The sequence below is a fragment of the Pelobates fuscus genome, chromosome 2 (genome assembly GCF_036172605.1).
Source record: "Pelobates fuscus isolate aPelFus1 chromosome 2, aPelFus1.pri, whole genome shotgun sequence".
Lineage (NCBI taxonomy): Eukaryota > Metazoa > Chordata > Amphibia > Anura > Pelobatidae > Pelobates > Pelobates fuscus.
In genome coordinates this window covers 423,856,122-423,883,411 of record NC_086318.1, presented here as the reverse complement: position 1 = coordinate 423,883,411, position 27,290 = coordinate 423,856,122, and the positions used below count along the sequence as shown (strand labels likewise).

Below are 27,290 nucleotides of genomic sequence, written 5' to 3'. Positions count from 1 at the left end.
ATATTTTACTATATTTAGGGAGTCATGGGGGCCAGATCATGTTTTTAACACTATAGGGCAAGGAATACATGTTTGTGTTCCTGACCGTATATTGTTTCTTTCATTTTGAATTCTCAGTTTAGTAAATAATCCTGTGTATGTCAAATGGGTTAGCACAATGTACAGACACATTTGTTTCTTTAAGTGCAAAGCGACACATTTTTGCATGACATGTACATTTCTATTTAGTTCAAAAATATATAAATTGAGTTTGTAAGGACTCTGTAAGATCCATCGGTATCATGGGGTGCTGCTTATCGTAAGGAAAAGCTTCATACTGACAAGTAGTAGTTCTTTTCTGTCTGAATTAATTCCCCAATGCAGGTGGATTATCAGGGCGTTTCCTGGTTGTTTTCGTGAATGTATAGTATGTAACATGCAAACTGCCATAAAACAAGCAGAGGCTGGAGGAGTTATCAATTTATTCACTGATAGCCTATGCTCTGACATACTATACAAACAAAATAAAAACAAAACAACAAAAACCACAAATGTTAGGGGTTATGTGTTAAGGGTTATTATCATAGGAAACCTGTGATTTACCCGCTCTCTCTAAAAAGAAAATAAAAAAATAGAAAGATAAAAACAACGAACAAAAAAAAACAACAATACAAAACAAAGAAGCAATAATGAGCGTGATTTTAATCCCAAACTTCTATTCTTTTCCAAAGTATTCCAATTTAATTTTCAGCAATCTAGACACCATTTTTTGTAGCGTTTAGTGTTACAAGCCTGTTTTTTTAAATTTTTTAATTTTTTTAATTTTTTTATTTACAATGGTTCTATAGATTAGCTGTGAGCCTGGTATTTAAAGTGGCACTGTCATGCCGAATCCCGTTTTTTTTTTTTTTTTAACCCCCCTCCCGCCTCCACTACATCCAATTGACCCCTTAGTCACACCCAAGTGCCCCTAAGCCCCCATATTACCTATTTATTCATCTTTATTTTCTGCCCCGATCTATATTCTGGGCGCCGCCATCTTTGTGTGTGTGTAGGTGAAGTCCCTGTGGGACACGTCATCTGCCCACACTAGATAGCACTGAGATTCCCGCACATGCCCAGTGAAACACCTTGACATGCGAATGGGAATTTCATCTATTCATTCATTCATCAGACAGACGAATGAATGAATAGAAAAACCAGACTAACAAACTAACACTGTGTATCAGTGTTCGTTCAGTTTATTACAAGGAGGGAGCTACCGGCACGCAGCTCCCTCCTTGTAATATGTAAAGATAGAAGCGGCAGGGAGCAGTGCTCCCCGCCATTTCATAAGCCCCCCCCCCATGTCCTCCCTCACTCCATGAGCTGCTCACTGTAAAAAAAAAAACCTTACTATTCGGCCCCCACCCCTGCGCGGTGGGTGGGGGCCCTAAATAACAATAAGGGGGGGCGGACCAAATTACAATGGGGGGGACGGGGACCTGCTGTCCCCCCCCCAGCCCCCACCCTTGAGCGGCGGGTGGGGGCCATACAGATAATGAGGGGGGGCCTACTGTCCTCCCCCCAGGCCCCCACTATAGCAGAGAGGAAGAAAAGAATAACAGATCCCGAGAGAGGGGTAGAAGAGGAAGAGATTGAGGAAAGGTAAGTTCGGCATGACAGTGCCGCTTTAAGGACCCATGGAAAAGGCCATGCTCTATGAAGTCGTTCTCCATCAGTCCTGTTTTTATGGGTCCCTGCTCTGTTTCCTTGTATTAGTGAAGCACTTGGTTTAATTTTTTTCTACTCTTAACGAGTGCTGTGTTGTTGTTTTAATTGGTAGAAGTTCATGTATTCGTTCATGCAGTTTGTGTGTTCATTAAATTAGATCACAGGGTTTTGCTGACCATACAGTGCAACCCATGTGATCTGTAAATTATTTGTAATGAACATATACCGAAGATGTTAACTCTGCAAGGAAGCCAACAAAAGTCAATTTATTTTCCTTGTTTTACTAATGTGTTCATAAATAAATGAAATAAAGTATTGATGTCACAATCCAATAATATATGTTTGTTGTTTATAAGAGAAATTTTTTTAAATAAACATATTTTATTATTATTGAAATGTGTAATGCGTAATTACATGATATATTTTTTAATGTTCAATTATTTTCTTATTTCGCTGTTATATATGTGAACTAGTCTCATATTCGTGCCTTCAGAAATGGTGTTTCCTTATAGAACTGTAGGTTAAAGTGACTTCAGACACATGCTGAAGATGAAAGACAACCAAAATCTGGCATTTTTCATACTTTGTTTTTACTGCTACAGGACTGCTATTCGAAATATCTGTCATTATGTGACCCAGATCAGGCAGAAATACAAACTATGCCTTTAGCATTTCCCTACATTCAACATTTCTCTAGTCCTGTCCATTATTTTACATTTAAACAGTGATGGTAACTGTATGACACACATATAAACTCTGGTACTTGGCCTGCGGTATAGCCAAGGGGACTGAAAGAGTGTAGGCACTTTTCGATCTCTTAAAAAAAAAAAAAAAATGTCTAATCCAAGTATTCTTTATTTTTTTTTTTCTAAATCTTTTTGCAAATACCTTGAAATTAACCAACCTTTTGGTCAATGAAAGATCGCCCGTTTTACACACCCAGTTGCCCATTTTTTAAACATGCATATTTTTTCTCATCTTTGACTAATTCAATATTTTTGAGAGTCTTTGTCTTTCTAATCTGTGAACTTTAATAGCAAAGCAGTCACAATAAAAGCCTCCATTTATTTAAATGTGCATAAGGATTTGCGACAGTGCGCAGGTAACTTTTTTTTTTTTTTAATTTTTTAATTTTTTTTTTATTTATCAATCATTCTATGTATTTGGGCTGATTAATACTGAAGCCATTGCTGTCGACTAAGAGTACTGGGAGTTTGAGTGCAGCACTTCACTTTGTATGTCCTCAAGTTTATGTAACTATATTTCATTATTAGGAAGTTAGTATTGCATTTTGACCTGTTTCTTTCCTCTGGTAACATTTGCTACCTTGGAGCCTCTTCAATTCCTTTGGCACAATCTGACATAAAGTGATAAAGACTAACGTTTTCCGTGCCAGCACCGCACGCGTGCCAAGGCAGCATTCGTCTTTGCTCTTGAATTTGTCTTTGACTCAGTGAAACCCAGAACTTTCTCTCCCTCAATCTGTGCTGCTGGTTCTTAATGTTGTCTCCTGATAGGTCCACAAATACAAAGCAGTACAGCAGGTGATTATTTTTTTATTTTTCTTGAGATAAATACGGTATATGTGAGTGAACACACGTGTTGGTAATTCATTTAAACTCATGGTATGTGAGATGTATCGACTTGTTTCGTCAGGTAGGGTTTGTAGAAATGTAAGATTGAATCCCAGAGGGTTTAAAGGGACACTATAGGCACCCAGACCACTTCAGCTCATTGAAGTGGTCTGGGTGCACTGTCCACCTCAGTCCTGCAATGTAAAACTTTGACGTTTTTTAAAATTTGCAGAACTAAGACTACCTCTAGTGGCTGCCTATAAGACAGCCACTAGAGGCATTACCTGGATTCTGAGTCTGACTCCCTTAAATTAACTCTGCATAAGGACATCTAGTCCTTGATTCAATGATTTCATATTAGGATGGTCTACTGTGCTCGTGGCTCTCGTTGCGCCTGTGCATTATGTCCCCCTGTCTGATTAGGAGGCGGCCCGTGACCCAGCGCAACGGGATATCGGCGCTGGAATCTGGTATGTGAGTAAAGGATTCTTTTTATCCATTTATGTGGTGGAGGGGGGGGGGGGGCAGAGGGCACTATAGTTTTGTAATCCTTACACTATAGATTCTCTTTAACATCTTTACATTAAATGTTCCAAAAATGTTTCAGTTTGTTTGTTTGGTGCTTGAGATAATTGGCAGAGCTCAGATTGAGAGCTGGCATGCCTGTTAACACACTCCGACCATAGACAGAGATGCTTGATCAGTAGGAACTGACTGTTCTATTGAAAGTCTCAGTGGACTTACTTATTCCATATATTGGAGTCCAACATAAACAAAACTACCGATAATATTTGGGAGGGGGAGCAGTGAGACATCCTTTTCTTCTAGAGCAGTCTGCCTTGTTAGAGCTAGCAGTACAAGTGATTAGGTATAGGGATGTGTGAATGTGACCTTGGCATTTGCATATTTACAGTTTGATTTTTAATGACACCAGGTGCTTGTAAATGCAGCTGGAAATAAAGTGTGATATCTCTATAAAAATAACAGACAACCACTGATACTGTACATACAGCGTTCTGACATACCTCCCAAGTTCCCCAATCCCCACGTCCCTCTTTTCTGTCCTAATGTCCCTCTTTTCTAGGAGCTCAATGTTGTTGGTGTGTCTGAGTGTATAAAGAGTTCCACAGCAATAATACTCCCAGTAATGTGTCTGAGTGTATAACAGAGCTCCACAGTAATAATACTCCCAGTAATGTGTCTGAGTGTATAACAGAGCTTCACAGCAATAATACCCGCAGTAATGTGTCTGTGTGTATAACAGAGCTTCACAGCAATTCTACTCCCAGTAATGTGTCTGTGTGTATAACAGAGCTCCACAGCAATTCTACTTCCAGTAATGTGTCTGTGTGTATAACAGAACTCCACAGCAATAATACTCACAGTAATGTGTCTGAGTGTATAACAGAGCTTCACAGCAATACTACTCCCAGTAATGTGTATTTAAACTACAATAAATGTGTTTAGAAATCAGTCTGTGTTAATAAGATACATTGTGCTTGTTCGAAATTATTAGTAACTCCCCTAATATTTCTCAGAACTGCCTTGCCCCTGACCACAGCCCCACTCACACCCCTAAATTAAAGTGTCCCATCTTAGTTCTTTACAGATGTTGAGAGGTATGGTTCTGATCCAGCTGGTTTGTTAGTCCAGTGAAGTTTCAGTCCTCAGAAACTGTAGTACTAAAGTGTGTGTGTCCCTACTGTCATTGCAGCTCTGAACTGCTGAGCTTTGAGAAAACACTTAATTACTATATCATTTTTTTATTATTACAATATTATATCCTGATTAAAATACATAAGCGATAAACTGAACTTTCTGTTTTGTCTATTCATCTTTTTATGATTTTCTAGCGGTTGATATCACGTTCATTGGGAGTTAATCCAGATGACCTCACAGATCCGGTTCGGATAACAATCCCTCGTTACGTTCTTTGTGGACAAGGAAAAGATGAACATTATGAGTTTGAAATCAAGGTAAATCATTATTTGTGTTGCTTGACAAAGTTCTTCTCTATTTTAATCCTACTACTTTATTTGTTTTTTTTTGTTTTTTTTTTTTTACATTTTTGAAGTATGGAAAGGGGTTAGTGTATCTAGGAGTGCTTGTTTGTGTTCACTCAATTTTTATGTAATAGTTTTTTCTCTGCAGAATAGGATAAAGTAATGTTTGTTTAAATTTTAATGTGAAACTTCACTAATATTTTCTGAACATTATATTAGTGTCTTATTCATTTGTATCCGAAAACATGGCGCGGGGGTGTACTTTAATCTGATCAAACAAATATCTTGAAATGAGCTCCCTGAGAGTTACAACACCTGAAAAAAGGAAATTTGTCATTTCCATTCTTTGTCTCTATAACTTATATTTAACCCAGAATTACCAACAGACTCTTATTGTCTGCTTATTTTGCTTTATCATTTTTAAAGCCTCTGCCTACAGTTTTGTTGAACTTCCTTAAGCAGATGTTCAGATTTTGTTGAACTTTTATTTCTGAAGAGTCGGCATATTCCATCGCAGTGCATGCTTCACTGTAGTTAGAAATGGGGGTTATAAAACTGCAAAGGAAGAAGCCAACAAGGGGGTAACAGGCTTCACAAGGTGACTGTTTCCTGGGCAGAAAGGTCTTGAGATGATCTTATTGGGGATGCACATGGGCACTTTCTCTGGTGTTAAAATTCCAAATCTAGACTGCCCCACTGGATGTGAAACTAATTGGAGATATGTCAGTGTTGCAATATTCCTCCCAACATTTCAAATGGGCAGAGAATGACAGTTTACTTTTAGAACTGTGGGTGGGGGTATGGCAAGGGGTTGGAACTGTTCTGAGAATTTTAGGTGACTTACTAATAACAATAAAAAAAATCTGAAATGTAATTTAGAACAAGAACAATGTATCTTATTTACAGACTGATTTCTAAACACATTTATTGTAGTTTAAAGACTCATTACTGGGAGTATTACTGCTGTGGAGCTCTGTTATACACTCAGACACATTACTGGGAGTATTATTGCTGTGGAGCTCTGTTACACACTCAGACACATTACTGGGAGTATTATTGCTGTGGAGCTCTGTTATACACTCAGACACGTTACTGGGAGTATTATCGCCGTGGAGCTCTGTTATACACTCAGACACACCATCAATATGGAGCTCATAAAACAGAGGGACATTTAGAATAGAAAAGAGGGACTCGGGATATCGGCCCAAAATAGGGATAGTCTCTCCTAAAAAGTTACACTTGGGAGATATATTTTATGTCAAGCTTCATTTGAATAGAGGGGTTCCAGTACTCTCTTGTTTTAGAACAGAATATGTTTTCGTACTGCCGAATACAGAGTTATGTTTATATCGTATTCTGACCTGGTTAAATTGCTCGTGAAACAAAGTCAATATATTGTTAAAACATTTCTGTGACCATAATTCTGGAACATCATAGCAGCTTGTTTGCTTGCAAAATATTCTTTCCATGCCTTTTTGTGCATTTATGCTGATTTCAATATAAATTCTGCTGCTTCATACCTCACTTTCCTCCGGCTCCGAGTAGTTTGACATGTTTTTTTATTTTTAGTCAAGTAGAATAACAAACGGTGACCAGGCACTTGCTGCTATGCTCATAGCCATTCAAAGTACCCGCACTGAAATGCTGTACAGAATTGGCTTTGTGACTGTACTAATGAATCCAGCAAAATGAATCGGTGGATAGAAATTGCCTGATTTATAGACATGATATTGACAGAGTTTGCTCCAAGATCTGAAGATGTCATGTTTATCTACATTAGTAGACCTTACAGGTTATATGTAAAACACTATTCTGGAGCAGCATTCTAAAAAAGTGAACGCTGAGGTTGGTTACATATAACTCCATATGTTAACTTAACCCCTGTAAATAACAGATATTTGTGAAATCTGAAAATGTAAATGTAGAAATCCATATCGCTTTACGTGCCTTAGTCCCGAATAGGAGTGCCTTCGTCTTGACTCCCTGTCAATCATTGTTATACGTTGTGCCCTTTGTGATGTGTCCGCATGGAGCGATACAATCGATGTTTCTATTTCTCCTTCCCCAATGCAATATTTGCCCTGGCTATGCCAGGACTGAACTAGATCATAATGTAATTTAAGTCGTTAATATAAATTTAAAAGAATACTGAACATTAGATGAAAAAGTTGACGCAATTCGTTGTTTATTTTCGGTTTATGTCCATGGTATGATTTCCAAAGAATTGATGCTCCCCCTTTAAATCATTAAGTTGGATGGCTTCTATCTGTAGATGTCATGAGAACTGTAAAATAGTTCTCCTGAATTTGGAATGTCTGGCATTATGTTGGACTGTTAAAACATGTGAAAGGCATTTCTTTAAATGTTAAAATAAAGACTGTGGCAAGTGCTCCTGCAATGATCTACTTTGTGTACATTTGTTTGTATTGGCTGAATGGAAGCAAACTTATTTTTCAGAAAAATCAGCCATAGATCTGGAGGGTCCATAACTATGTAAAATGTCCATGCTGCTTTACAAGCAAACAATAAATCCGCAAACCGATTCAAACTGTTATTTGTGGACTTTGTTGTGCAGACATTTAAATCGTTGTGTCTCTTTGTTCATGTACATTAATTAAGTCAATAATTTTTCAGAACAAGTTAAAATGAAATCATGATGATTGCTAAATGTATTGGCTTCCATATTGTTAGAAGGCAGCTATAACTGCTATCTGTCAAAGCAGCAAGTGGGCTGCCCAATGGATTGTAAATTTACCAGGAAAGATGTTCGTTATTCACACAGTAATATTGAATATTAACTGCAAGCCATCTGTGCTTGAGAAGGAAAATGTTGCACGATGGCCCAACAACCGTCTGTAGTGATGTACTGTTCTTCACAGATATTAAAGGAACACTGTAATGTTAGAAATACAAACATACTGAGAGCTAGAACATTTTCTACCTATTTAGATAAAGCAAAATATAATAAAAAAAATATGTACTTTCCTTTAGTTCTTGCCACAGCCGCCTCTCCTCCTCTGGGTCCATAGAAAAGCATTAGGGGGCAAGTGCGCAATCTCTGCACTGTGCCAATCAGCATCTCCTCAAATAAATGCATTTGATCAATTCCTCTCTGTGGGGCACATGAGTGTCTAAATCTATAGCATGAAGAAGCTGAATGTCAAGCTGCAAAAATTGCAGGACCACACCAGGAAAGGCCTGTAGTGGCTTTTGAGTGACAGACAAGAGGTGGCCTTAGGGACTAATGTAGTCACTACTTTTTTTTTTTTTTCTGAAAAGGCAGTGTTGACAATTGTCAAGCTGCAGGGAGAGTTTCTTTGCACCAGAACCACTACATTAAGCTGTAGTGCCTAGTTTATCTTTAACCCTTTAAGGACCAAACCTCTGGAATAAAAGGGAATCATGACATGTCACACATGGCATGTGTCCTTATGGGGTTAAACATAGGGATGCATGTGTACTTTAACTGCATATTAAATGGGCCAAGCCAGGCTTGTCCCCATTTTTTTTTTCACGTAAAAATGCTAAATAAATAGATACTCACATTGAAATTCTTGCATTTCTACCATAAAATGCAAAAAAGTAAAGTCAGAAATTAGGCAAACCTATTTTATATGGCTGATACCTAGTCATTTTATTATATATTATTTGCAGTATTGCATAGATTAATATTGTTGATCTACTGGGCATTCTTATTTACAAATATGAACATTTACTATGTTAATTACTGGATATATCATTTTTGCCCCTAAGGTTTTTTATGGGGGTTTTTGTTTTAAATTATGTTCTTTCTTGGTACAGATTACGGTCTTGGAAGAAACGTGGACCGTGTTCAGACGTTATAGCCGTTTCCGAGAGATGCATAAAACATTCAAGCTGAAATACCCGGAGGTAGGCGAGTCTTAGCTTCTTATATTAAATAACATCTTATTTGTGTCTATTGTGTACATTTATTTACAGTGCGTTTCGAGGTCTAGTATCACCTGTTGGTATTGTGATCTTATGAGTGGAACAGACATGGGAGAAGGCATGAACTGGGATAAGTTCTGGACTGGGATAAATTCTGGACAACATAGACCAGAGTTAGAGGCTCCAGATTCTTGTAACGTCTCTCTGGTCTGGTAGAGGCTGCTTTGGCTAACATTATAGAAGGAAGTGGGCAGCCATCCAGTTAGAAACAGCAGAGAGGCAGTCAGAGACACTAGTCAAGTTAATAGAATTGCATATATTTATTAGGTTGTTCAGCACTGTAATCATGACACTTACCATGTCCTTGTCTCTCATTTAAAATAAGAAAATATTTTGAGAGAAAAAAGAGGTCACTTGATACTTTAGCGAGTCCTTCTATTTTATGGCTATCCCGTGGTACATCCAACTTTCCCTGTCCCTGCAATCTTTTAAAAAAAATTCCCTAAAAGCACACTTCTTCAATTGCCCCTTAACGCCTCATCCTTCACAGCCTTCCTATGCCTTCTCCCATGTCTGTTTCCATCTCCCAAACACCTGTAACATACTCAGGTACATATAGATCACTTGGGTCTTTCACTTCTCTTTGTGTATTTGTTCCACATCCCCTTTAGATTGTGAGCTTATTTAGACAGAGCCCTCTTCACCTACTGTTCCCACATGTCATGCACCTACTGTACAGTGCTGCGGAGTATGTTTCTGCTATATAAATAATTGTAATTGTATGTCACATCTTGTAATATTAGAGAACAATTACAATATTTTTAGAACAGATTTCCTTACTAATCTTAAGCTTTTTCTGTGCTTTATAAACACCAAGATATGTTGCAGTATAGGCTGTGGTTATATTTTGTTTGTTATAGCTAGAATAAAGAAGGGACTTAGGGCTGTTGTGTGAACTGTGTTGAACAATACATTGTCATTTAAAGCAGCTCAGTCCCTTTCTGGGGTGTTTGAACATGTGCAGTGGCCTGGGGGTGCGCGGGACGAAAGATTTTACTTACCTGAACCTGTCCATCTCTGCCAACACCATCGTTTTCATCAAAGTCCTCTCCAGCTTCTGGTTCTCCATCTGCCGGGATCTAACGTCCGTGCTCCTGACAGATGTGTGAGCGTACAGCACTTGTGTGAGAGTATAACATTGATGTTTTTGGAGAATCCCACAAAATCGTGGGGTCAACCTTAATCAGAGCCACCAGCATTAGCTCTGCCTATTGTCAAGGGTAGGAAAAATGTCCTATCAAGTCTTTTGACTGACTTAGAACTTGAGTGATATTCCAACACGGTCTTTATGAGCATTTCATAATTCTAAAGTTCTGCGGAATATGTTTCGCTCTATAAATGAGTTGTAGTTCAACAAACATCTGGGTAGTGACTGAGGTCTGTGATATTGATGGCACAGAGCTCTGTTGCTATATGAGCTGATTTTCTTAAAACAAAGACTGTTAGGAGTACAGTGTCATACAATAGCATGCTCTAGTTAACTAAAATACTTACATAATGCTGCCCCCAATCAGTAGCTCCCCATTGATAAGAAAGGTAAGCACTTTTTTTTTTTTTTTAATCAATGGGGAGCTACTGATTGCTTTAGAGTATCAGCTGACCGCTCTAGCCAGTCAGCAGCGTCCCTGCCCAGCGACACTTCGCGCTTCCTGTATCTCATATTCAGAAGCCTGGGGGACTCTTGGGGTATTTCTAACACTATTGTGTTCCTTTAAGTAACAAGTATTACGGTTTCTAGATCTTGGTCAAATATTTTTCCCCTTAAACTTGGAAATATAGTCAGTTCTGAACATTCCGTTGCCGAGATTACCACAGATCCAGTCTCATTTTTAAACGCCGTGATATAAAGATAAGATATAGCTTTCCTTTGATATAAGAGGTTAATTTTAGCCCATACAGCAAAATGAGCGAGTACATGAGGTAGAGCTCTCTTGGCTGAGTTACAGTTGGCAATTAAAAATAATATGACACAGAAAATAATATTTTTGAAGTGTTTAAACCACTGACATTCTTCTTATCAGTAGCAGCTTGGATTACGCTGGAGGTTGCTGTCACTGAATAGCGTTACATCTGTCAAAATGGTATAAATGCAATCTGCCCCTCAAAAGCTAATGGAGATCGGTTTTATGCATCTGACATTTGATTTCAAAGTATTTTCAAACGTTGCAGTTCCAGTTTTAGGACTTTGGCTAAATACGTATCCATTGTATTTTAATAACACAAGCTGAGAAGGTGCCACAAGATCTTCAATGTGCTCGAACGCCACTAAGACTGGTTCTTTTTTCAGTTTTTAACTTTTTAATAAGAAATAACATTTCAAAGACTATAATGCAAGACATTTTTTGAGCAGTTCCCTTAGATTTCGCTAGATTAAAGTATACATACTTTGGAAGTAAATGCCCCTGCAGAGCCGCCAGCAGTATTTAGCTCTATGTGCTCACATATTTTACTATCTAATTTCCATGTTCCCTAGTCAACCATTTCAAGTGTCAAATGAGAGCTTTTCTCTGTGCTTGTAAGAAATGGTTGATTGTATTTTAAAACTTACATTTTGGTATTGCTTAAAGAGTAGAAAGAGAACAAATCATTTTATTAAAGTGAGCATGATGACCGGTCCACTTGAACTTTTAATTTTCAATTTTCTAGTGTATGGTATGCCATCAGGCTTGGGTGGTAACACAAAATCTCGCCCTGCATCTCGCTCTTTTACCCGATTAACCTTTTTGGGAAGACTTCTGAAAAGCTAAGACTCTGGTTTAAAATTTTGTGACATAAATTGATTTCAAAGGTGATGGGAGTGATTATTTTTTTTATGTTTAAAATAAATTTATATATTTTTTTAAATATCTGTAAGTTTGCCTGCTGCTACCCTTACTGTACCTCTCTACTGTAATGTAAGCTGTAACGTGCTGAGGGTACATGTTTGTGATATTTAACTACTGTACTACCCCACTACTGTAATGTACCCTGTATAGAGTGCTGCGCTAACCTGTTAGAGCTATCTACATAAAATATACATAAAGTGTTAAAAGAAACACTCCAGGGACCATAATCACTACAGCCACTATAATGCCCTGGTGTTCAAGCCCAATTTTAAATGGTTTGACTTCTTATCTACCAAGCGCCATATCCTGCCTCCATCACTATCGATAGCAAGCTAAACTCTGGTGCCATCCAAGTGAGGGGAGTCAAAAGTTTTTGATTGGTTTCACTTCTTACCTGCGGTCAGCCGGGCGCCGCTCCACACCTCCACTAATTACGTTAGAGTGTGGAGAGTTCCAATGTGGAACCTAGCGGAGTACGTCGGCATTAAATACTGCACTTACTGCACCCAGCCCCTCCATGTGTCATATTCACAACCCCAGCCCCTCCATGTGTTTCATTCACGCCCCACAGGGGGAGTGTGCCTTGGTTGGGGGTGATGAGTATGACCGAATTGGAGGGGTTCATGTTATAGGGTGAAAGGTGGGCAAGTGTAAGTGTAACAGAGTGAAGGAGAATGAGTGTGCCCATGCTAGATAAGGTGAGTGTGATAGGGTGAATATGGCAGAGTGATGGGAGGCAAGTATGGCTTGGGGGAGTTATTGCGAGTGTGGCAGGCTGAAGGTTGGTGACATTGTGTATGTGGTGGAGTTACAGTTACACAGACACACATGCAGATATACAAACAAACACACACTAGCATGCATGCAGATACACACCATATAACACATATAGATGCATACATGGACACACATGCAGATAAACAGACATTTAATGACAAACATTCAGATACACAGAATGACACTAATACAGATACATAGGCAGACACAGACACACAGACATGTAAACCTACAGATACACATATGGTATACATACATATACGTACAGAAACACACACAGGCACACAGACATACATACACATACAGATATAACAGCGCGACTGGGCCCCCTGAAAATTCATTGCCATGGGGTGGCCCTAACCGCATGGGCCCCAGAATGCGCGGCCCTCTGCACAGCATTAATTGGCCAGTGGACACCGCGTCTCAGGGTTCCGCAGGAAGGCCGGGCCCTCCGTAGTGACCCGGGTAGTTCGGGCACTATGTTATAGTTACAAAAAGAGAAGTCCTGCGCTTAGTCCCATTACTGCTGGGCCAGCAGCAATGACTACAATACACATCAGCCCCAATATATAGTAAAAACCAAAGAAAATAAAATGTTACTTGCGCTTTCTCCTTAATCCCTATGTATATTTAGACAAATGGAGGTCATTTAGTTGCTCCAATGGCCATTGGAGGGAATGCCCGCCTGCCAACGTCAAGGCAGAACCCCCTAAGCGGGTCCTAACACTGACCCTTCAGCCTGCTTCCTTGAGCTTCTGGCAAAAATATCTCTAATGAGACAGAAAGGGGTATTTTTTATATACACCCCTATATACTTATTAACCCTTAATAGGGAACACATGGGATGGGTAGCAGCATTGTAACCAGGCTGTGTGATACAAAGTAAATACAAATACAAAAAGAGAAGTCCTGCGCTCACTCACATTACTACTGGGCTAGCAGCAATGACTACAATACACATCAGCCCCAATATATAGTAAAAACCAAAGAAAAGAAAATGTTACCTGCGCTTTCTCCTTAATCCCCATGTATATTTAGAAAAATGTGGCCCAGCAGTAATGGGACTAAGCGCAGGACTTCTCTTCTTGTATTTGTATTTACTTTGTATCACACAGCCTGGTTACAATGCTGCTGCCCATCCCATGTGTTCCCTATTAAGGGTTAATAAGTATAGGGGTGTATATAAAAAATACCCCTTTCTGTCTCATTAGAGATATTTTTGCCAGAAGCTCAAGGAAGCAGGCTGAAGGGTCAGTGTTAGGACCCGCTTAGGGGGGTCTGCCTTGACGTTGGCAGGCGGGCATTCCCTCCAATGGCCATTGGAGCAACTAAATGACCTCCATTTGTCTAAATATACATGGGGGTTAAGGAGAAAGCGCAGGTAACATTTTCTTTTCTTTGGTTTTTACTATATATTGGGGCTGATGTGTATTGTAGTCATTGCTGCTGGCCCAGCAGTAATGGGACTAAGCGCAGGACTTCTCTTTTTGTATATGTATTTACTTTGTATCACACAGCCTGGTTACAATGCTGCTGCCCATCCCATGTGTTCCCTATTAAGGGTTAATAAGTATAGGGGTGTATATAAAAAATACCCCTTTCTGTCTCATTAGAGATATTTTTGCCAGAAGCTCAAGAAAGCAGGCTGAAGGGTCAGTGTTAGGACCCGCTTAGGGGGGTCTGCCTTGACGTTGGCAGGCGGGCATTCCCTCCAATGGCCATTGGAGCAACGAAATGACCTCCATTTGTCTAAATATACATAGGGATTAAGGAGAAAGCGCAGGTAACATTTTCTTTTCTTTGGTTTTTACTATGTTATAGTATTTTTCCACCGAGACATTTTTTTTTCTCTCCTCTCCCACTTCATTTAAACCTTTATCGGTAAATATTGCAAATTCCTGCGGATTTCACTGAAGCTCCTAACAGAACCCCTAATGACAGACAGAAAACAATGACCTCCTCCGCTATGTATTTTGCAATAATACAGTATGAAGTCGCAAGGTATTTTTCTTGACTATTAAATCACATTTTTGTTGTATCCTTCCATTAAGAAATATTCCTCTAGGCCATGTTTTGTTATTGATGCCCTGTATTGAGATAAAGTAGCCTGGGTGACTTTTGTGGCCCTTTTAAGCTACACCTATCAGGTCGATGAAAACCTTCGACTCTCACGATCTCTTTAGTTTCCGTCAGTTACACTGATTGAGCTGGGGAAACAGTTGACAGCTGGAAATTAAATTAAATTTTCATTCTTCTCCAAAGCTTCATTAACATTTTATGATTTACATGCTGTTTTTTCATCGGAACTTTCATCATTTGAATTTGTAATTTTTATAGCCCCTTTCCCCTCCCCGTCAAAGAATTTAATTCCTTTATTGATATTAAACAATATTTATGGCAGATGTGTTTACTTTCACTTGCATTTCTAAATTGTGATAACAAATCATAATTTGTAAAGTCGTCCCACTCTCCGAACAGAAACAATGAATCAATATTCGAGATTATCATTTTGTTTTGAAATTGCCGAAATGTATGCTTCCATTTCCATAGTGACTTAATCATCTTTCCTTGGGAAATGGATGTCGTCCACGTTTTGCTTTTAATGTGTGAAAAATGTAAGAACCAACAGGCTAAAGGGAATGTTATAAATAAAATGATAATTTTATGTTTGTCCGTCCATCCATCCATCCCTTCCTCCTGCCATCATTATATTTTAAATATGTTTCCGCTAAATTCTCCCTGTTATACACATATATACAAAGTATGCTAACATTGAACTACTAGAGGCTGTACTTATCCTTGGATATTACTGTATTTTTCGCTCCATAAGACGCACCTCACCATAAGACGCACCTAGTTTTTAGAGGAAGAAACCCAGAAAAAAAATATTCTGAACAAACTGTCCCATAGTGTTTCTTACTATGGGACAGTTTGTACAGAATCTTTTTTTTTCTCCCCTGTCCCATAGTGTCCCCCCCCCCATAGTCTTCTCCTCTCTCCCATAGTCTTCACTCACCCCCTCCCCATAGTCTTCATCCACCCCCTCCCCATAGACTTCATCCACCCCCTCCCCATAGACTTCATCTCCCCCCTCCCCATAGTCTTCATCCACCCCCTCCCCATAGTCTTCATCCACCCCCTCCCCATAGACTTCATCCACCCCCTCCCCATAGACTTCATCTCCCCCCTCCCCATAGACTTCATCTCCCCCCCTCCCCATAGACTTCATCCCCCCCCTCCCCATAGACTTCATCTCCCCCCCTCCCCATAGACTTCATCCCCCCCCTCCCCATAGACTTCATCTCCCCCCCTCCCCATAGACTTCATCTCCCCCCCTCCCCATAGACTTCATCTCCCCCCCTCCCCATAGACTTCATCTCCCCCCCTCCCCATAGACTTCATCTCCCCCCTCCCCATAGACTTCATCTCCCCCCCCTCCCCATAGACTTCATCTCCCCCCTCCCCATAGACTTCATCTCCCCCCCTCCCCATAGACTTCATCTCCCCCCCTCCCCATAGACTTCATCTCCCCCCCTCCCCATATACTTCATCCCCCCTCCCCATAGACTTCATCCCCCCCTCCCCATAGACTTCACCCCCCCCTCCCCATAGACTTCATCCCCCCCCCATAGACTTCAACCCCCCCATAGACTTCATCCCCCCCTCCCCATAGACTTCATCCCCCCCTCCCCATAGACTTCATCCCCCCCTCCCCATAGACTTCATCCCCCCCTCCCCATAGACTTCATCCCCCCCTCCCCATAGACTTCACCCCCCCCCCCACAGACTTCATCCCCCTCCCCATATTCTTCTCTCCCATACTGTCCCCCTCCCCTTGTCCCATAATTACTTACCTGTCTTGCAGCGTTGGCCGGCAGCACAGGGCGCACCGCGGTAGTGGAACTTGAATTTCATGTTCCGGTTTCCGGCGGGACTGAAAGGAAGTGCGCACTCAGCTTGTGCACACTTCCTTTCAGTCCCGCCGGAAACCGGAACATGAAATTCAAGTTCCAGTACCGCGGTGCGCCCTGTGCTGCCGGCCAACGCTGCAAGACAGGTAAGTAAAGCTTCATATTCGCTCCATAAGACGCACAGACATTTCCACTCACTTTTGAGGGGAAAAAAGTGCGTCTTATGGAGCGAAAAATACGGTACTATGTGTAATAGTGCTCCTGACATTGCTGTGCATGTATCAGGGCTTTTAGAATGAAATCGGTAAAGATTCCATATGTAATGACACACGTTAGATAAAGCTTGTTTGATATTTGTACAGGGATAAACTGTTGGGCAATGTATTACATTTATCTTTTGTCGTTGTTGTTCTTTCTGTTTTCACGTATTAGCTTTTTCTTAAAGTCTCACTGTCTAAGGAGCAATCAAGATATTTACCTTGTGCCCCGAGGGATGTTGGTAGCATTTTGTTGATAAAACCCATGAAGGTCAAAATAAATGTGGGAGGTGCTGTATGTATGGAATTGGTCTAATTTGCAAATTATATAGTTTCCCTCTGTAATTGTATGAACTGCTCAGTGTTCTTTTACACTCTGTATTGGCATATCAGCCAAGTATACATTACTCTAAGTTTAGTTCCTTGTAACATTATAATGGAGATAGCTTGTAAGTGTATCTGGTTAGCCCGTGGCACCACACTACTGAGATACAGTTCTCACCATGTCGCTTGTGAAAATGTTATGGTTTATGGCACTATTTCATAGCTCTAAAACCAGTCTTCTAGTGATGAGCTGCTTTATGACTGGTCATCCCAACAACAAGCTGCCCTATGACTGGTCATCCCAACGACAAACTGACCTATGAGCGCTCATCCCAACGACGTGCTGCCCTATTAGCGCTCATCCCAACGACGTGCTGCCCTAATAGCGATCATCCCAACGATGTGCTGCCCTATTAGCGCTCCTCCCAACGACGTGCTGCCCTGTGAGCGCTCCTCCCAACGACGTGCTGCCCTGTGAGCGCTCATCCCAACGACGAGCTGCCCTGTGAGCGCTCATCCCAACGACGAGCTGCCCTGTGAGCACTCATCCCAATGACGAGCTGCCCTGTGAGCGCTCATCCCAACGACGAGCTGCCCTATGACCGCTCATCCCAGGTGCCCTATGTAAAAACATGCCTCAGATGAGTTGGCCTTTCCCAAATCATTTCTGTGCTTAACCCCTTAAGGACACAGGACATGTGTGACATGTCATGATTCCCTTTTATTCCAGAAGTTTGGTCCTTAAGGGGTTAATGTGCAATTGTTATGGAATATTATTATATTATTAAAGAGAATCAATCAATCAGCAAGAACACTGGTTTCCAAGAGGTTGCTCCACCTTTAGAAGTTTGCTTCTGAATTGCTTATTAAACTTAAATCTCCTCAGTGTTTCTATGGCTACTGTAAACAGAGCTTTTATTTTAAAACCTTTTTTTTTTTTTTCCATTAGGAGAATTTTAGACTAGTTTCAATGCAGGTCATGATACCATTTAAGTACAATAATGATTTCAAATCTTTTTGCATTAAAGTTTCTTTAAGCTCTGTTTGCAGCATGGATGATAGGACTACTTTGGTGATATTAGATCAGTTGGGGAGGAAAGACGTCATATTTTGCCCTATAGTAATTTCCAAGAGGTTAAATAGAATGTTAGAAATTGAAATTGGCAGGTCGGAATCAGGAGCGAAGATGTGAAAAATATCCATTGAACTGGCTCCTATTTATATGTATTAATAGCAGATAGGAGTGGGTTTCATGCCGAGCTCCTGCAGCTGAATTTCTAGCCCTTTCAATCTTATAGAGAAACTAAAGTGAGTTCGTCCTATGCAAATGCACATTAATATACACCACAAATACTTTAAACAATATATTAAAAAAATTACAATCTCTGATTTTGTCCACAGTGAAGAACCTTATCTAGAAAGATACATTGATCACTGAAATTGATACCCCATGCTGGAGTTGACCCATTTTTAGATGCTGATGTTTTGTATAGATTATTTATTAAAAAGTTACGGCTTACATTACAAAACAGGAAGTTATAACTTTTTTCAGAGTGATGTAGGATTTGTAGCCTTTTTTTCCCATTCACGTTATTTCCTAATTTGCTTTTGGTGAGATGATTAGACAGTGCTGATTATATAACAAAAAATAGAATTCCGGGCACTTAAGGGCTACTTCAAAGGCAGATTTAATGGACAAAAACATAAATTGGGTGAGGTGGAATACCTTTTTCACCTGTGAAGTGTTTGGGTTTACCCATGTGTGCGGACCGCTGTGTTCTTTTCTGGTTATATTTGAAATTTAATGGAGTATAGTGTAACATTTCGACCCCTAGCCAAGGTTTTTATCATGTCTGCTCAGGCACAGTGGTGTATTTTGAATTTGTGCTGCCCTAGGCATGCCGGAACTCGGGCACCCCCTAATTTAAATTTTACACACCCCTTCCAGTCAAGGCCACACTTCTGCCTGTTAAAGACTAACACACACTTTGACTGACTTGCACACAGGCACACCCTCTCACTGACTGGCACACACTCTCAGATACACTGACATACACTCACTGGTAGACACACTCACACAATCTGACAGACACACACAATTACTCAGACACGCACTTGCACACACGCACTGACACACACTCACAGGCACACACTGATAGACATACACATTAACTGACACACACACAAACTCACTCACAAAAACACACATACACCCTCACAGAAATACACAGTCACTGACAAAAAAACTCACTTACAGACACTAACAGATATAAATACACATTACCTGACAAATACATACAAACACACTGACATACATACAAACACACTGACATACATACAAACACACTGACAGACAGACACACAAACTGACAGACATTCACACACATTCATTGACAGACAAGCTCACTGACAGATACACTCACTTAGACACACTGACAGATATAACAACCCGTTTACTGACACACACACACACACATTTCCCCCCAACATTTACAAACAGGGGGGGAGTGGGTGCACAAAATAGGTAGAGAGGGGGCTCTGATCCTCCTGCTCAGTTCCCTTGCGCGCTGCTTAGTGATGCCAGAGTGATGTCGCATTCCGGCGCCCAGCATCACTGCAGGAAAAGCTCAGATCAGTGCTCCCTCACCGACCACCTGTAAAGAAACTGTCTGGGTGCCCTGGGTCAAGGCAAACAAGGTATTTGCCAGGGGAACCTTTTTCACACCTTTGAACAGCTGATAACCACCACCAAAGAAATCCCGATTGGGAATAGAAATTACATCATCACTTCCAGTCTTGCAAGATCATACATCAATTACTCAACGGTAGTAAACCAAAACAAAAAAAAAACAACAAAAAACTTTGTAATTAACTTCAGTATTTGTCTATGCTGAAGCTTGTTTTTTCTATTTAACGTTGGGGGATTAGGTGGCTTGTGTCCTGACCTGGTAGGCTATTGATGGATGGTAATATTGTGACATATTGATGTAAAGATTCTAGACTTTTCACTGTTTTGTTTATTATTTTTTTTTACTCACTTTGTGTTTATTGTATATTTATCATCCCACTATTGTGTAAATAAAATGTTGTTTATATTTTAGTAGCTCTGGTGTTCATCCTTGTTTGATTTACTGTAATGTGTCTTTAAATTAGAAATGTTTGTGTCATATGGATGATAGTCAGTAGTGTGTTTCTTACCTCACCCTCTTCTCAACTGGGTAATTTTGTGTCATCACAATGGACCGTGCCTCAGATTAAACAATGCAACCATTGTAAATAAATGAAAGAAATTGAAACTTTACGGATTCTGTCCCAAATGTCCTCTTGATGACATGAGCTTCATTGAATGCCTGTTCCTCTGAAATATGGCTGACAGCCGAGGTGAAAATGTATTCAGTTTTGATATTGTTCATCATGTCCAAAAGGTGACAGACAGTTTATCATTATGAATCATTTAAACTGTCATCTGGATGATTGATATATTTAGCAGGATAGAGGCCACATGGCCTGGTCTTGGGGGGATTAAATGACCACAAAAATCCTTATAGTTTTGTCCTTTTTATTCTCCTCTTTAAAGCAAAATATAATGAATTAGTTTGTTTGTAGATCATTTCACATTTTGAAGGATTTTCTCATACATTCTCCAGGTGAGGTTCCATAAACGGTGCATCATTTAGTAAAGTGCTCTGAGAGTCTGAATTTATATTCACATAAATTGATATAATTGAGGCTGTGTCCCAGACCAAGCGTCCCATACCAAGTTTACCTCAAAGATTTGAAATCAACACTTTTGTTTAATCGACTTCAATGTATCATATGAATATAATTCAGTAAGCAACCCCACAAAACGTTTTAATTTTTAATTTTTTTTATTTTTATTTCAAACATTATGATGTTGGTATACAGATTGAATCTATTTATTATTATTTTGTTATCTACTCCTTTTTAGTTTTTTACAAGTGCCTTCATTAGAGATTGGATTCCCATCTGGCAATTAATTAAGACTAAAAAGTACATTTGACTAGATGTCTGTTGACTCATTAGTATGACTAAATGTCATAAATTGCCTATGAAAGTGGTGAGAATAAAAAAGTAGACTTGATTTGTTATTTTTGTAGCACTTGCACGTGTGCCTTGGTCAAAAAAATAATTGAGAACCAATGGTATATGGTAAGGGAAGCCAACATAATAACAGGGGCAATGGAGGTTTGGCAAAGAATTGGAGAAGCATTAGTTTGTTTGCTCAGAAAGCAGGTTTGAGATAAGTCAATACAACTTAAGAACCTGGTTTTAATTATTTATATATATTTATTTATTTATATTTGTCTGCCACCTCTTTATATTTTTAACCCCACTGTGTTATTCCTGCAAAAGCATTTATAGTCATCATTTGCAGCCATCTATGTAACACTTTGCTTGTTTTCCCATTGTAATTTTCTGGTATCTGTGGTACACTGCTCTGTGAATGGAACAATTTACAGAAAACATTATTTTTGTTCTTATCTAATTATCGTAATAGTACTAGAGCACCATTTAGTACTGTATATTGGTTATAGTAATTAGCAGTTCATAGCCATCAAAATGATTGCCCAAATGCAGCAACATTGTACGCTAAACACTCTTTTACTCAGGGATATATATATATATACAAGCTGACAGCTGCACAAAACAAATTGTTGTCCTGTTAATGAGGGTTCAGAATTTCCACTCCATTGGCGAGTGAAAATTCAGCCCTGGCTAGTAGAAATCCCTCCTTGGTGGGTGTGCCATGGAGCCTCCAGGCCTGCATTGTTGAGTATATTTTTTGTCTGGCTAGTAGTTTAGGAGTTGAAATTTTGAGCCCTGGGTTTCACAGTACGAAGACTTTGATGTGAACCTGGTGAGACTTAGGCACCATTGTAAAGTGTATCCAAAAGATTGTCTTTCTGACAAAACATACTTTGCCTTCAAAGATTGACAGCACAAAGCAAAACCTGCAAGAGTCCTCTGGGATGATTGACAGGCCATTACCTCCTCCTTATACTGTATGATCTTTCTGATCATTTCGGAATTCACAGAATATTCTTTACATTGACTCCAATGCAACTCTAGCCTGAATGGGTTTGGGATTGTCTATTATGAACAAGGGGGCCAGCTGACCCGGTGATCCTACTGCCAGTGATGTAGAATTATTAAAAAAATCTTATTGTATTTATATTGAATTGCTGCTCTAACTCTGTATTAACCTGATACTGTGACAAATCCTCCATTTTGTCCTCATAACCTGACTTCTTCATATGAAAACTACATTACATGACAGAATTTCTCAGCACATCTAATACAATAGACAAGGACAGTATTCTCCATAAGGATATGACTAACCCAGGAACTGTTGAATTTCCTCTAACTCGCAACAAAGTATAATTTAAAGGCCACGAGAACACAGTAGTAATGAAATGTTCTATTCATAAGAGACCTTGCACCTAACCACGAGATTTGACATCACCGACCGAGTAAAATGACGCTCAAGACCCCTTGTCCCCCACCCGTGTCCGAAAAAGTACCACCTCTTGGTGGGTGGACACGGAACTAACCACTTAGCTTTTGATCCAATTAATTATATTGATAGGTGGACACTAACCCAGACACTTAACAATTAATCCAATTAATGATGTTTATTCACTGATATCTTGATAATCAATGATGACGAAAATGTCTCTTAAAAGGGCCTGCGCGCCCGTTGATTCTGCACTTGCCAATAAATTTCCTCGAAGTTATTTTAACCTGAACTCCGTGTGTCAGACTGAATTACTTCAGCGTATATACGCAATTCAATTCTCTTTAATTTGGACAGGAACAGATAGACACTTAAACATTTTGGTTTACTGAAAAAGTACCATAACAACTTTGGCGCCCGAACAGGGACCCCGGGCTATGTCTGGCCGGTGAGCCGTCCTAAGGAAGACAAGGGTGGACGGAGGAATCCAGGGGGAAGGAAAGGGAGACTGATCACCTCCAGTTACACGGTAGAGACTTCTGCAGAGCCACCGGTACGTTCCGGCCCCTTTGATTGACCCGTCCACGTGTCTGTGACTGCTTCCCGGGAGGACATCAAAGACAGGTAATATCTTGCCCGGAGTCTTATTACCCATTTGTTACCTGCATTTAGTCTATCTGTTGCCTGGGTGTGTCTAGTTTGGTTGCCCGGGCTGAATGTTTATTTGTTTCCCCTTTTTGGGATAAAGGGGGGTGGACCCGTGGTAGTTTGCTTGAGGGTCCTGTGTTTGTCTGTTTTCCCCTTTTTGGGATAAAGGGGGGGTGGACCCGGGGGATTTGCCTGGGGTCCTGTTGCCTGTTTTACTCCTTTTAGGAGCCACGTGTTTGTGGCTGTAGGGAAAAAGGGGGGTTGACCTGAGAATGTGTTCCTGGGGGTCTTCTTTGCCTGTTTACTTCTTTTAGGAGCCTCGTGGCTGTGGCTGTAAGGAAAAAGAAGTTTGTGGAATTGTGGGATCTGTGTAGAATCATAGTTTCCTGTGATCCAATTTTGTGTCACTTTGATAGCCTAGCTAGCTTCACTGTGTGCTTTCGGACCATCCAGCTCTAGTTGAGTTGGGGACGTCCTGACCCGGACCATCCAGCTCTAGTTGAGTTGGGGACGTCCTGACCCGGACCCTTCGGCTCTAGTTGAGTTGAAGGTCCACTGATTATTTTAACTGTGATAGGAGACTTAGCCTTGTGGCAGGGGACTCAGTTTCCTGGGGGGATTCAGGCAGGCATTGCTTGTTTTCCGCATCACGTGGTAGTGAGACTTATAGAGTGGGTTTTATAAGGGCACTACGGGAGTGAGGGTGGCGTGGCCACTTTAAGTGGACTGCTGTAACGAGGGAGGCTAGAAAGGATTTCGGACCGGTGTTAGCTGTTATCCTTGGCCGCTGGTAGTGAGACTTGAGGAAGTCATTCTCCGAGCGGGGACACTACGAGGTTGAGAAAGGTGACTTTGGAGTAAGCACATGTAGAAGGAAAGGGATTACTGTTGATTTCATTTGAACTGTGATGCATGCACTGTATTTCAATTGTATTGTTGTCTTGTTTGTTTAATGTGGAGTCATTTAAACTCCTGTATCTGTCTCTAAGGATTTTCCTTCCCTTACTCTTTACCTTTTCTACACTTCCTGTACTATTGTACTATCCACTCCCATTCCTCTTAATAGAGAAGTGATTGGTCACACACTTCTCACCTCGCTCCAATCCGTGTCTACCACCCCGGGTAGGCGGATTCAGTGACTAGTCTACGTTTTGGGAAGACGCACTTGAGAAAGACCCACGATTCTCAGGTGGCAGTCGAGCATTGTAGACGTTCTGGTTCAATTTTCCTTATCTTTCCCTATATCTGGGACGCTGGTGTAGGGGAGAAGGGATTATGGGGCAGGATTTAGGTAAGCCCAGTAAGGGCTGGTTAGCATGTGATTTAGTTGATGACAGAGAGGGTGAGGAGATGGTTAAAGGTGTTGAAAAGATTGCAAAAGTTTGTAAAATTGCTGTGCCGACATGTGGTAGATTACAACCAGAAAGTTGGCGTAGATTGTTGATGGAAAAGAAAGGCAAGCTTGCAAATTATAATTTATTAAAAACAGCTGAAGCATGGTACAGAGTAGCAAAGGCTATTCAGCAAGAAGGTTGGGTTGAGGAAGAAATAATTCACAAGGGTGTGAAATTGTTTGTGTACCATAATAATTGTGTTGCTGGGGCTCTTCCTCAGCCAGCGCCCCAAAATGGCGCCCGGGGGATGTCTATCCCAAAGGTCCAGTCAGCAATGGGAGATTGCCAGCTGACTATGTGTCCCACTCCCAATCCTCCCAATCCCCATCCCGTCACCTCTCCCGTTTGCCCGGTCCTAAATTCTGATGGATCCTACTTTTCCCCTTCTCCTTCCCTAACATTCCCATCATCCTCATCCATCCCCAAGCCACCTTCTGTGTCTAATGCTAACATCTCATCTGCCATTCCTTCTTCACACTTTGTCTCCGTAGATAATCCTACCCTCCCATCTGCATCTGCCCAGTTCACTAACCCCTCCTCTCCTGCCACTGTCAATCTTGCTGATCCCACTCCGGCTCCTCCTCCTTCAGGCACCTTTACTGACTCTTCCCCACCCTCTCCCTCGCCCGCCCCGACCACAGCCCAGTTTCCCACCCCCTCTGCTAATCCCTCCCCAACCTCACTGCCCACTCCAGGTTCCGCCCCAACTCCCACCCAAATGGCCTGGCCATACCCCTTCCCATACCCCTATCCTCACTGGCCATACCCCTTTCCCCAAGCCACTCCCCAGGTTCCGGTCATGCCCAGTCCGGTTCAGTCTGCCCCGGATGTGCCCACATCCAACATGGCCGCCACATCTTCCCTTAACCCCAATGCAACTTCCTTCCCCGCCTCCAATATGGCGGCCCCCAGCCATTCAGCACCCCTAATGCCGGTGCTTCCCGGTGATTACCGGTCCCAAGATTATGACCCAATGGCAACTCCCGCCTCCGGAGCTCCCTCCTATCCCCCGGCCCTGTCTCCTCAGGTGATCCCCTCACGCAGAAGGTCCCAGATAATAGAGCTAGATGAGGGAGAGGATGACAGGCTGTCCCAGGTTTCAATGGAGGCTGCGAGAGCCCACCGTTCTATTGAAGATCCCTTCGGCCATCAGGGTCGGGGAGAACAGGCCCCTCCTAAATATGTCGCTTTTAACCCCACACAAGCTAGTGCTTTAATGAAATCTCTCCCTGACCCAGAGAAACAGCCTATGCCTTTTTACCGAGGGATAGTTCAGATACAAAAGACTTATTCCGCCGCCTGGCGTGACCTACTGAGCATTTGTGCTATTAAAGCAGGGGATGCATATTGGCCCAGCATGGCCCGCCACCTCAGTACAGATCTGCTTACAAGTGATGTTGATTATCCCTCCGGAGTAACCTTTTGCAATCAATTGAGAGATTGGGCTAAGGATAAACTTGCAGATCAAGCTGCTGGCCTTACTGATGTTGTGCAAGACAAAGGAGAATCAGTGGAAAGGTTTCATGCAAGATTATATCAAATGTTTACAGATTTGGGATTTGATCTCACTGACAAAATTCATTCACAAATGCTATCAGGTGCGTTTGTCCAAGGTGTTAAAGATTCCATACGCAAGGGAATCATTGCTGCACGCCCTGAATACAAGGTTGTTCCCCTAGATACGTTACTCCTAGTTGCTAGAGGTTTGGAATCTGCCCAAACCCCCAGAAGACCCAATTCAGCTCCTCTCATGGTGGCCCGTGCCACCCCCATCACCCCTGGCACCAAGGGTGTCAAGTTAGAGGACGTATCATGTTTTAATTGTGGGGCTAAGGGACACTACAGAAGTGACTGTCCAGAACCCAAAAGGGAACCGGGGGAGCCCAAAAAGTTTCCTACAGGGGAGCCCAAAAAGTTTCCCAAGCCTACCCCGGCCCCTAAGACCATGAAAACGGTTCCAATTGTTGAGGAACCAGATGATGATTAGGAAATTGGCAAACCTGTGTCATTAACCCCTGTCATGGCAGTGTTTACAGGGGATAAGGGAGGGGGGCCACTTGCCACAGTAACTTTACCCATTGAAGGCCAACCTACCACATTTCTTATTGACACAGGCGCAGCCCGAAGTGTTCTCAGAGAACAAGACCTGCCAGACCCATCTTTCTTGTCAAGTATTGATGTCTCCTGTGTTGGAGTGGATGGCCAACCAAGACACAGTCCTCTAACAACCCCTCTGCGGGTTGGCACAAGCTTACTTGCTCGTTTTGTAGTTTCCTCCACATGCCCAATTAACCTGTTAGGCGCTGATGTCCTTTCACGCCTGCAGGCGTCTATAACCTTCACTCCAGATGGACAGGTAGAAATGTCTACACCTCTATCTGTTTCTGACACTTCAGCCCTGTGCTCCATACCTTTGATGCTGCAATTAGATATATCCAAT

General features: G+C 41.3%; 1 protein-coding gene across 1 annotated transcript in view; it reads left to right on the top strand.

The window, feature by feature from the left end:
- Window positions 1-27,290, top strand: part of KIF16B (kinesin family member 16B) — a 303,581-nt gene that overhangs the window by 191,292 nt on the left and 84,999 nt on the right. The window contains exons 23-24 of the mRNA XM_063444040.1: window positions 5,120-5,242; window positions 9,071-9,160. Coding sequence (XP_063300110.1) covers window positions 5,120-5,242; window positions 9,071-9,160 — 213 coding nt within the window. The remainder of the gene's footprint in view (window positions 1-5,119; window positions 5,243-9,070; window positions 9,161-27,290) is intronic.